General features: G+C 41.1%; 1 protein-coding gene across 3 annotated transcripts; it reads right to left on the bottom strand.

Moving 5' to 3' along the window:
* Positions 1-5,426: 5,426 nt before the first annotated feature.
* Positions 5,427-12,708, bottom strand: CBLL1 (Cbl proto-oncogene like 1). Of its 3 annotated transcripts, none has more exons than XM_062638298.1 (6): positions 12,555-12,708; positions 9,754-9,921; positions 9,313-9,413; positions 8,983-9,066; positions 8,065-8,138; positions 5,427-7,514 (listed from the first exon to the last, which is right to left on the bottom strand). In XM_062638298.1, the coding sequence occupies exons 1-6, from the start codon at positions 12,565-12,567 to the stop codon at positions 6,473-6,475; spliced, it is 1,482 nt and encodes a 493-aa protein (XP_062494282.1). In that variant the 5' UTR covers positions 12,568-12,708; the 3' UTR covers positions 5,427-6,472. The 3 variants fall into 3 exon arrangements, with proteins under 3 accessions (XP_062494282.1, XP_062494283.1, XP_062494284.1); XM_062638299.1 differs by having other exon boundaries at positions 9,313-9,410; XM_062638300.1 differs by lacking the exon at positions 12,555-12,708 and adding an exon at positions 11,953-12,091.
* Positions 12,709-12,723: the final 15 nt, after the last annotated feature.

Genomic DNA, 12,723 nt, shown 5'->3' with positions numbered 1-12,723 from the left:
GTGAACTATTAAATAAGGATTTTGGCAATTCTGCATTGCTTGCTGCATTTGTCAATACACCACCAAGGATGCTCATAACCAGTGAGACCTGGCACATGTCCCCCAGGAACAGGATGACCTGGGTAGGCTGGAAGGGTGGGCTAACAAGAACCTTATGAAGTTCAACAAGGCCAAGTGCAAGGTCCTGCACCTGGCAGGGGCAACCCCAAGCACAAATACAGGCTGGATGGAGAATAGATTGACAGCAGCTCAGAGGAGGACTTGGGGGTGCTGGTTGACAAGAAGCTCAACATGGCCAAACATAAACATAAGCTACATAGGCTTGGATTGGACACATCAGTATTATAAGATGTTTTGTAATTTTTGCAATGGTGAGGTTCTGGAACATTCCTTCCAGTTAGAATTAGAGGAGCAAAAAAACCCCAAAATTACTTTTAAGAAGAGGCTCAATGTATTTACGAAAGTCATGATACCACATCACATCAGTGAAACCTGGACTTTCTGACTGAAGGCTGTTCTTTCCAGTCCTGCACTCAAGTGCATCTATACAGACTGAGACAAACATCCCTAGCAAAAGCAAGTCAGTCTGGTGGAACAACACATACTGCATTTCAAAACCACATTGGATTTGCTGACAGGCTCCAAGTTAAGAAAAAATATTCCTTCTAAATTGCACTCAAACCAAATAATTTCAATACTAATGACTCTTCTGACACAGCAGAATGGCCAGAGCATAAATCCTCCTTCCATGAATAGTCACCATTTCTTAAATGGACAAGATACCTGGACAGCCTTAACCGAGAGCCATGTCACAAGTCCCTACCAGCTACTTACCATCCTCTTATATCACCCCACTCCTTATTTTTCAGTGTTGACAACATCAGCGTTGTATTTCTGATGCTTTATGTGATTTCGCCCTCCAGGTACTGGTTATTTCTTCATTCAACTCTCTGTTACTCCAATACTAAAGTTTCTCTGGGCATTTCACCCTGATGCAGACTGTAGCACATACATCTTACTCTGTTGTGGGATATCATGGTGATGCAGATTTACTGGCTTATTCAAGACAGGGACCTTTGGAAACCTAAATACTTATTGGTCCTTCAGTGGGCACTGTTGCTGCTTGGTTAGACCAATGCCATTACCACTTTTTAAATGTTTTACTCAAAAATAAGCTAAAAGGCAAATTTCATACCTGTTTTCTTTTTGGAGAGCAGATGGGTATGGTGTTAATACATCATCATGTATCCTGAGCCTCTCTCTCCTCAGCACTGCGCAGATGCTTGTTATCTAAGTAACAGGCATTTTACAGCCAGCAAGAGGGATGGAGAACACAGAAGCCCATGGTTAAGCCTACTCTCAAACCTGGCTTTCATTTGGCGGTGCAGAAGAGATTGCCTGTGTGATAGAGAAAAAAAATTCAAAGTGATTCAGCTATTCAAGGTCTTGGGCCCAATGGAGAGAGGATTGTAACAAGCAAACCTGGTTTTTCAATTTTAAACTTAGCTTCTATTAAACAAAATGTATCTTTAAGTACTTCTTCACTGAAATGTCACCCACAGCTCTCTACTCCTCACTCCTGTGCTGAAGGTGGACAGCTTTCTTTCCTCACTCTACACTTGCACTCCCTTCTGCTTGCTAAGAAAATGCCTGAAAGTTTACCTGATCCAGAAATTATCTTGGAGCTACACTCCAGCATTGGTTTTCACAAACAAAATGAAGAAAACTCATCATGTGTCAACTGACACATACTCACAGCTATTTGAAATCAGGTGTTTGTAAGCAGTTAAGCTGAAGCTCTTTTGTGAAACATTACTACATAAAAATGAGAACATTCCTGCCTGCTTGCACATATTATCATTCTTTCAATTAACAGAACTGCATTACAACCACTCCTACTGGCACTCCAGAATCACTTGCATTATATTATCGAAATGAATTACTAAAGGTTCAAAATGACTCAGCTAATTTACCAGCTTCCTGATGCTATTCCACCCACAAATTTCCCAATGTATGTTGGATTTTTAAATCTTTTCAACTCTTGTACTCATGAACTGTCAAAACAGAAAACAATTTAAAAACCTGAACAAATTAATGCCCCATATTGAGAGAATAAGGGGATACAATTCAGAGTAGGAAAAGTTGCTGAAGCCTCTCTTACGGCTAAGGCAAGACTAAAAGAAACTTTAAACTTCACCCTTCTCACTCACATTGCCCAAACCAAGGCAGCCAGTTCAGTTCACAAACTAGTCAGTACAAAACACTAATGTAAATATAACATACCTGAACACAGTGAAAAACTTCACAGTTATGAAGGCAGCATTACCACATAAAGATGATTTAACAGTTGCTACATAAAATAAAAACAAGGGAAATACAACTTGTGTAACACCGACATTTCTTTCAAATGTAGTCAGGATGAAAATACATAAACCTTGCCCATTTTTATGCTGCACTGGACTCTGTAGCGTCATATATACAAACAGGAACAAACTTACTTCCCTCACATTCAGTATTAGGTTGCAGCTGCAATCCACTGTGCTCCCCCAGGTTCCCAAGCTTGGCAGCACCGTCAGCAACACATCAATGCTGGTGGACAGAAAATAACTCACAATCAGACACCACAGAGCAGAAAACATTTTAACAACAGAGAGGTCTGTTCATAGTCCACCTACAGAGAAAGCATATCCACAAGTGTGGTTTCCAGAACATTTGTCTCCCATAACACAGGAGGTAGTTAGGCAGTTTTTCTCCCTTGCTGTGTGTGCAAACTCCAACATGGAATGAATATGAGTTACTTCCACTTTAGCTTTTAAGAAACAGCATTTGTCACTCCTTTGAGAGCAGCGGGTGAAAAGAAGTGGGAATTCCAGCCAGTACGGCTAATTCCTTGGATCAGATTTTGAAAAAATAATTCACATCCATTTTCTTTGTTAAGAGGCACGAAAAAATATCACTTAACATATCTATGTAACCAATCTTCATGTCAACTCTATTAAAAACCAACCAACCAAAAATAAAATACATGATCACACAATTAGCCTGCTTGTGATAAAGCACGCATGGTTTCAGACAATCCTTTAAGCAATGTCATAGACAGAATTGAAGATAATGAGAGAAGCATCTAAATCATAGATGTTTTCAGGCTATCTTCTGGTGCCCTCTCATTCATGACATGGTGGACATCAAACTCCTTTTCATTCCCTTATGCAACATTACTGGAGGAACCTACAGTAGCTGACGTATCTAAATACGGTCAGGAGTTATCTTCAAAACTTGAGATCCCCTTGGCAATGCCTTGGGAGGGAGACCATTGGCACAGACAGGGGTGTCCATTTACAATAAACATAAATCAATTCAAATGTTTGTCTTTACAGGAAGACATAAGTAGGAATCCAAAGAACTTGCAAGTACATCTCTCCATTTCTAAGACTGTCAATTACACAGTTAAATACAGTATATGAACTTCTGAACTTCATACCAAAATGATCAGCTATTTTGAAAAAAAACCCCAACTAAATGAATGAGGTAAAAAAATCTTCAAGCCAAAAGCAACAACAAATCACAAACCAAAACACACCCCAAGCCCCACAAATTAGATGTTAACATAAGGTTTCAACCAACGCAGGCCTTTTTAACTTTGGAACTATGAAAGCATCAACAGTCCCCTTTGTTACACTTGCATGCTTAAGACTTAATAAATGAAAAAGAAAGGATTTAGGTCTTCCTACAGAAGCAGGACACACAAACTTGATCCAATCTTGACTACTTGAGATGACTTTTCACCAAGTCCTCTATCACAAAGAGTTATCACTAAACAATTCAAGGGATCCCGCTGATTTCTTGCACAATACATCACAGTCAGTATGACATACATTACCTTTGCCTCAGATATAAAGAGAAAAAAATTTCTCATACATTCTCTACAGTGACATACTTTGTTCTTCTGTGATTTTTGATAGAGCAAAGCTGCTGTTTTCTCTTAATTGATTCAACTGCCTCAGCATTTTCAGAAAAGTACTTTATCAAGAACTTTAAGAATAGCTTTGGACCCAGAATTATGTTTGAACCCTTCATCTTTTTCACAACTGACTGGATACGCAACACAAATGTTCAATCTGAATTATTTCTAAAAACAAGCATGATGGTATTTCCTCATCAGCTGCAACTGAACAGGTAATAGCCCATTGCAGAATGTCTTATACCCCCACACAAAGTGCCCTGGGCAGGTTGATGTAACTCCCTGCACAAAAGACTGCCATATCGTAACCCCCATGTGTTACCTTCTCAGCCTGAACACAACAAACCCTGGAACCATCAGTAAGGCTGTTTAAATCAAGTATGTCAGACCCAAGTCTGCCTTTGCAGTCAAAGAATATTATTCACACATGCGTATTTCTTCCCCTATGAAGTTATATGGTGTAATATAAATGTGCCTACTTCCTGCCAAGCAATTTAACAGTGACAGAAGGGGACCCCCTTTAGAGTTCCTTATGTGCTTACTGTTAGTTACTGAAACAACACCCACAGAGTCATTTTCACCTTCAGACAGACTGAACTAGCAAATTTTCAGCCAAGCCAGTACCACAGCACACTACCACAGCCAGCCTCTTTTTCTTTAACAGGGTGCTTTATTTTTTAAACAAATAACTTAGTTTTCAGAGAAAGCAAACCAAACAACTCCTTCTTCGAAGAAGCATATTACAGCTAAGCAGACTTCTCATCAGGTGACAATTCCTAGCCACTTGTATACCCCAGAATTTATTTGTATATCCCAGAATCTACTTGCCCATCTCTAAAGAAGTGTTTATTTGAAAGGTAGACTAAAAGATTGTCCCTTGGTCACAAGGAAATCCACGGCAATCAATGACAGAGCAAATTTGAAGAGCCCTTGCTCTGGTAACTAAAAATAGGCAGTTTATATGTAAAATTACAGCATTTGGCGTGTTGCACTGCCAAGCTTTCATAAATTTACCACTTATGAGGCAGGAAAAGATGTTTACAAAATAAATAGTAACACTGAGGCTTTAACATGGTTCAGATTATTCAAGAACAGTAGGGAATTACAAACCTTCACAAAAAAAACAAACCCTAAACCCCAAAAGATTTCTCCACCTAAAGGCACCACTGCTGGAAATGCAGGGTTTTGAAAAGACAAAGGTTCAGCACTAACATGGATTAAAAATGCAAAGATAAGCACTCCAAATGACAAACTGCGCTGTCCTCTTACTGGCTGGCTCTCCTATCAGCTGCACAAAAAAAAAAAAAAAAAAAAGAACATTCTCATTTATTACATTTCTCTCTACAAATTTTGGGCCAAAGGAGACCTGAGGGCCTGCTCACACTGCTACTTTTTGACAAAAGAAACCAAGACACCTAATTCTGGTCTGTTCAGTTAAATCTGTATCACAAAATCGAAACAGATGAAGGGTGTGTAGCTTTTTATTTCTTTGTATCTACATGTGGGTTTTCAGACCACTTCTTCCAGGTTATCCAAATGGGAAGTTTTCCTACTGTACATATTATATAAAGCGACAGAGGCAAACACCACTTCCCTACCTAAAATAATCTGCTTCTCACAGACATGGCAAGCCAATTCACAGCCACTTCTGCACAAACATAGCCATAGGTAAACACAACAGTTTGAATTCAACACTAGTGAACAGCATACATGTAAGCAGAACCTTCCAAATCAAAACTAGCTTTAAAACAAGAACTCCATAAAGCCAAAATCCAAATTAAAAATCCCCACTAAACCCCACAATACATCGCATGGTTTTATGTCATCCCCAAAGTTGTATTTCTGAACAATTTATCTTGTTGCATGAATTTAAGGAAAAAAAAAAAAAAAGAAGAAAGAAAAAACTGAAATGCAGTATTCTGCATGCCTGGTTATAGCCTAAATATGCTGTAAGTAATGGTAACTGTTAGTAGGAGAAATATTTAAGTTCCCTTAATATTTCATTACACTACCCATTTGGAAAGCATTAGTGCTGAAATGGTGGCCCAGAACTATGTCTGTGTTAATTTCATATAAAAACCCACCGCTTTTACAATCGTGTTTCAATTTAATTATTGTACACAGGTTAACAAAAATGTATCACAAGTGAAACTAAACACTGGATTTAACAAAAACAATATTCAGAATGGTACAACACATGTTCATTTTCTCCAGGAAATAATATTACAAGTGTTCATCTTAGGACAATTTAGCCACATTAGAGACAGAAGTTCTGTTAAAATGCAACTGTGGTTTACTAAGCCACTTATTTTAGCACTACAGAGTATCTGAAGTCAGAGTCCTATAGCCAAGGCTTAAAATTTGTTTAAGATTCAAACTCCAAAACGTCCTACAGTCAAAATGACAGTATTTTAAAAAAACACACAACAAAATAACCCCAAAACAATTAAAAGGCTGTTGTATATAATTTTATCCTCTTCATAGCACTCTCTATTCATATAGTTGCTTGTATCATTGGTAATAGGGTCTGTATCTGGCTTGATCAGGGTGATGTGGTCCAGGAAGCGGGGCCTGAGCAGGAGGCCCTTGCATCCTTGGAGGTGGAGGTGGCCCCCTTGGAGCTGGCCATATCCCTGGACTCATTCCCCCAGGCTGTGTGAAAGGGGGACTAAGAGTTCCTTGATCTTCACTGAATTGCGGCAAAGAGTTTGGATTATAGTGATGGGGAGGGGGTGCATTTACATTTACAGGTGGGCCTCCATGCTGAGGAGGGGGAGGTCCTGGAGGAGGATGATTCATATATGGTGGCATCTGGGCAATTATATGTCCAGGTGGTGGGGTAATAGGAGGAGGAGCAGAGGTCATTGGTGGTGGAGGAGCTTGGCTATACACCATGTGAGGAGTACCTGCTGCCTGGGGAGGGTGCTGCAGCGGATGGCTTATTGGTGGAGGTGGTGGTGGGGGTGGTGCATAATGCTGCTGTGGAGGCATAATATGATGAGGGTGCGATACCACTGGTTGACCCTGGTACTCAGGATGATGATGAGCAGGTGCAGGGGCTGGTGGAGGTGGTTCTCGAGCACCTGAACTGGAATCATCCTGAATAGGGACAGTGATTAAGTTGCTGTGTTTTCTCGTGGAGATGCGGAAGGTGTCCTGACTGACTGGGCGAGGTGGTGGTGGAGCCATTGACATCTCTGCAGGAGGTGCACGAATGTCTTCATGTGGCTGGTTGTAATGCTCATGTGGCACATGCTGTAAAGGAGGTGGTGGCATCATGATGTGCTGCTTTGGCGGAATGTGGCTCATATGATGTTTCTCAGGTGGCATTATGAAGCGCTCAGGAATTTCAGCAGGCGGCGGGGCAATAGGAGGATGTACAGGTTCAATTGGAGGCCGACTAACAGGCTTCCCAGCTCTCATATGGCGGTGGTTGATGTGAGCTTGTAAGTCCCTCTGTGACAGGTAAGTTCTCTTGCACCCTTGAACAATGCTACACATGAAGAGAGACCCTCGTACACACTGCTCAATTCGCTGCACTGGTTCATTACAGCTAAATCATAAGAGAATATTGGTTTAGAGTCATCATAGAGAGCTTTATCTGCAATATTTTTTTTGTTGAGTCAATTAGTTTACCATAGTTACACAAATCGGAACTGACAATTTCCTCTCCACCATAGCAAGGAAAGAAACATTGATTTTGAAGTTCATCTTGGTTTTAAGTTTCCAAACACAACTAAGAAAGACCATTAAAATTTCATGAGGTGGAAACTTATAGATAGCTTCACTCTCACAAATTCCCTCTGTGCATTAAGACTAGAGTCACTCTCACTAAGTAAATTAAACTGCTGTTCATTCTTTTTCAAATTAGAGCTGTAACAAGTTACCTACCCAGATACTTAAACAGTAAATGCTGATCTCTTGAAATCCCAAAATATAAGATACGAAAATATAATCAGCTGATTAAGTAGAGAGTATTCTACTGCCTCTGCTAAAAAACTATATAAATAATTACATAAATAACTGCTAACACAGTATCTAAAATAAGGTATTTAAGTTACTTTCCTACATTTGTTTTAATAACAAGTCTAGCGATAACTTACCCTGGACACATCTTGTCTCCCTTTTTCTCATGTAGTATAGCACAGTCATAGCAAAAAACATGCTTGCAAGGTATCTAGAGACAAAAAAACAGCTCTGTTAGGTCACTGTATATAAATATCTGTGTCATTCTGCAGAATATAGTTCCTTCCTATGGTACAAAATAATAACAAGTAGCTAATAATAAAAGTAACTAAGTTCCCTATAAGGTGAACAAGCACAGCCTGTGAACAGGTAGTTAGCAGTTTACACCATCTTTGCATAGAAACTTTCTAAAACAGTTTGTGTTGAGTTTGGGGTTTTTGGGGGTAGGTTTGTTTGGGTTTTTTAATGTTGGCAAAAAACATACAGGCAAAAGTTTAGGTTTTGCAATAATACCAAAAAGAACATTCACAGAAGCTGCATATGAAATCTAATTACACTTCTCTTGCTGGCAAGGAAGAAAAGTTTTAAAAGCATTAACTGTCATTAAGCCAGATCCTGAAGCCTGTTACATCACACTTAGAAATCTAATTTAATCTCAGGGATTCTGTCACACTAACTTTAAAGGGACATAAATGCAAACTGATTTCTAACATCACTGTGACTCTTAAAGAGCTTCCTTTTAAACCTAAGTGGTGTAAGGTCAAAACCCAATGAATCTGAAGGGGTTTTTTTGTCGATATGCTGATTTTTTTGTTTAACGTTTTCAATCTTACTTCATTACATCAGGACATCAGGGGGCAAAGTGAAATCAGCCAAATGGAAAAAAAACCAAACACATCAGCAATGAAGGGCCCCGCTTCCATCCTGACATTCTGCTGATTTCAGCAAGTGCCTGAATAAACAGTAACCTCTAAAGGCTTCACAGAAACACAGTAAAAACTAATTTTACCTAAAGGGAAGCCATGACTGCATCTTGCACTGATAGTTTCACTCACCATGCGTCCATACATTTTGATGGGCAATCCACACTTATCACAAAAATGGACTGGTGTATCATCCTTTTCCCCCAGCAAGTTTATCTGATAGGGTAGAGAAGGGAGTGGGAGAACAAAAAAACATCACTAAAAGCTTCTCATTTCAATTATTATCAACACACTCACTATTTCTGAATTAGTTGAGAAAGAAATGTGAGAAAGCAGAGGATGTATTTTCAATCAGTCAGTCAAAAATAATGCAAGCACTTTTACTTAAGAAGGTATCTACCAGAACTATCTACAGCTTGGAATGATTCACAAAGATTCATGACTTTCCATCCATGACTTTACCTTATAGTCCCAAAAGATGGGTCCAGGGAATCTCCTTTGACTGCCAAACATTTCACCGCCTTTGCATTCGTATCGCTCCTCTTTGTTATATTCAAATTCTTCTGTGAAAAGAAGAAAGAAAAGAAAGACACAGCCAGCCACCATGCTTTCCTAACTGACACCAGCTGCTATTAAAAGCATGTATCATTCTATACGGAAACCATCAAGAAATGCACTTCCAATGTGCAGAGCCCATTCTACAGAAAGGTAGAGTCAAAACACTAAGACTGTTTTGGGAGTGTGCATCATGTAATCCTTATAGCGCAACAGTACCAAGGAATTTGAAATTTGTTTGCACTTAGACAGAACCTTGGACTCCAAGTCTTCAGGACTGAATACAGTCTTGAACAATGCTGAAGTATAATATGCTCCCCTACAGGGCTAGTATTTATATCAATTTACCTTCATCACCAGCTTGTGTCTTCGAAGGCATCCTGTTCATATTTCTTGGAGTTCGAGGTGCAGGTTTGGTTTTACTGGTCTGTTTTGAGATAAGCTTTATAGGGATTCTTCTACGAACATCAAGACCACCCAATGATCCTGAACTATTTGTTCCTTGCAAATCATTGTCTATGAAAGGGGAAAAAAAAAAAAAGTTACATTTTTTTTAGTTATCTAATAGTTTCCAGAAGAGTTTTAAGAAAAATAACTTTTAAAGCTTGTTTAAGACTCCTACAGCATATCAAAGTTTAATCGCTACAAAATAAGTATCTTCACACACAGTTTTTTCTAGAAGACAAAAAAGACTGCACTGGGGCAAGTGTGATTTTTAGGAAATCTAGTTATAAAAATAAAGCTATTTTAAAAAGTTAGCAAGCCTGTCATTCCTCCACAAAAGGAAATAACCTCAAACATTAATTGTATAGCTTCTCTCACAGCATAAATAGTACTGAAGAGTCAATTCTTTGTACAACCTTGACAACACAGAATTTCTTATGAGAAGGGGTAATTTTTACAACTTATGTAAATTGTTTATTAAAATTGGAAGGAAATTAGTTTTTTTATTAACTCGCCATCTTGACATATCACAAGTTTAGCATAAAGCATCACAAAAATATCAATACTTAAGAATACATAGTAGTATCATTGCTAAACTGAAAATTATTGTTCCCCACTACACACAGAACTCTCTTTAACCAGACTTAAATCTGAATACCAGGCCAAAGGAAGCAGAAAGTAGCCTGACACACGCATCAGTAGATACAATGCTCTGAGAGATAATCAAAAGGTGGGTATGGCAATAAACAATACCAATGAAGGCAGTACGACTCCCTCATCTTTCAGTGAGTCCACCTTCAACCACTGCATAGCACCTCATCCACACAAAAAGAAAGCTGTCCTTCACAAATCTACCCAGCTCACTATTACTTAAATGGAAAATGCCATTCCGGCAGCTGTTTCAAAGCTCAGCCTTCAAGGGGTGTACCACAAGCTGTCACAGCATAAGCCCTACGCTCCACTTGACAGAGCACTGGAATGATCAAGACCCCAAGGGATTATAGTACTGTAGCATCTGGACACTAAAATTAGGGTCCCATTAGTGTAACTCTGCACAGCATCTCACACACTACTGTTCCCCCAAAGCCTATAAACATCCCACACAACACAACAAGTAGGAGAAGAAATAAGGAAAGGGGGAAAAGGGATTGCCCTAAGCAGCTACCACAGGAACTAGGAACTGCAACAAGGTTTCAAACTGGAACTGTGACCTGACAGTCACTTCACCATAAAATCGAGAGACCTCTATTTCCTCTTACAGAGCAAATGTATTTATTCCTCTCAGCACTGTGGTTTACACGTTTCATACTAAAAGGCAATATGTAAAAAGGTAAAAGCAATGAAGCCTGGTTTTACTTCTGTTAATCTGTTGCTTTGGCTTAGTCTGTCCTGCTGGGCGAAGAGGTGACCCAGCTAACACAGCTCTCCCACCAGCCTTCCACAGGGGCTGCTGGACTAGAACATCAGAGTTAATGACGCTAAAGCTGTGTGTTTTCCACTTGTTAGGAAATGCTGGTTTCTACCAGAATACACAAAACCACAATACCACAGATCAGAAAAAGTCTCTGCAGAACCTTAATCCATTTGCAAATTGGAATAACTAAAACAAATCTAAAAAAAAAAAAAACCAACAAAAAAACAACCAACCAAACGTGTATTATTTAGTCCACTAAACTGCCAATAGGAAACAATTAAGTTCTGATGCCTTTGTTGCATATGCCTTTGCAAGCCACAGGTATTTACATAAGTTAGCAGCTCAACTAATCCAAACTAGCAAGTTTATTAGTCATTCGTGTTTCATGAAAGGATAATAAATTCCAGTCTGTGTGAGCAGAACTACCAGAATTAAATTCAAGAAAAAAATAAAACAAAACTAAAACCCAACAAAATACAAACATACCAAAATTGTTAAGACTACTCAGAGACGCTCTAATTACAGGTGATACATCCTCCTGAACTGCCATACTCAGCAACCTTTCTTAAGTTTTACCTGTGTGTTTCAGGTATTGGGATTTTTTAATCATCAATATAGCTCAAATACTATATAAACTTACAACGCAATCTTTGCTACGGAGAAGGAAAAAAAAAAAAAGCACAAAACACCGTATCAAAAGCCCCATGTCCACTCATCTACCCGTTGGATGACGCCACCAGCTAACCAGCAAAGCTACAAAGCCAGATTTCAACATTTATGCCAGTTTCCTCTCCAGAGCACAAGCACCGATCTCGGCAAACACACCGGTTAAACACCGGCCCCACCGCCACCCCCGAGCCGCCGTAGGCCCGAAGGCTGCGGACACACCACCCCGCTTCGCGCAGCCGCCACCGGCAGCGCCTGACGCCGCGCCCACTCCTGCCGCGCTCCGCAGCCCGCCCCGGGGCGGGAGAGGGGGCTCCAAGCGCGGGTGGCCCGTCAGGGGCCGAGGGGGGTGGAAGGAGGCGGGGAGGCCGCGCCTCTCCAGTGGGAGCGAGGGACGCGAGCCCGGCGCTGTGGGGACGGACCAGGCCGCACCGCGCGGGCCGCAGGGAACCGCGGCAAACCCGGGCCCTGCCGGCGTTACCGGGCGCCAGGCCGCATCCCGCCGCCACCCCGGCACTGCCGCACGCCCGGCGGCCCCGCGGACGGCCTCTCCCCGCCCGGCAGCGCGGAGCGGGCGCAGGTGCGAGCGGGTATAAACGGTTCTCCCGGCCTCTCCCCTCCTCACCATTGTGGTCCATGGTTCGGCGCGGGGCACTGTGGGAGCGGAAGGGCGCGGCCGGAAGCAGAAGCGCCCGTGAGACGGGCAGGGGAGCGTGGAGACGTGCGCGGTCGGCGAGCGGTCGTGGGGACGTGGTCGTTGCGCGTCTGCGGAGCGTCCATGCCGCCGCGGGACG

Source organism: Pezoporus occidentalis, unplaced genomic scaffold (assembly GCF_034315485.1).
Source record: "Pezoporus occidentalis ecotype Australia unplaced genomic scaffold, CSIRO_AGI_Poc_V1 ctg56, whole genome shotgun sequence".
Lineage (NCBI taxonomy): Eukaryota > Metazoa > Chordata > Aves > Psittaciformes > Psittacidae > Pezoporus > Pezoporus occidentalis.
The sequence above is the reverse complement of the archived record's forward strand: the minus strand, read 5'-3'. Positions and strand labels throughout refer to the sequence as shown.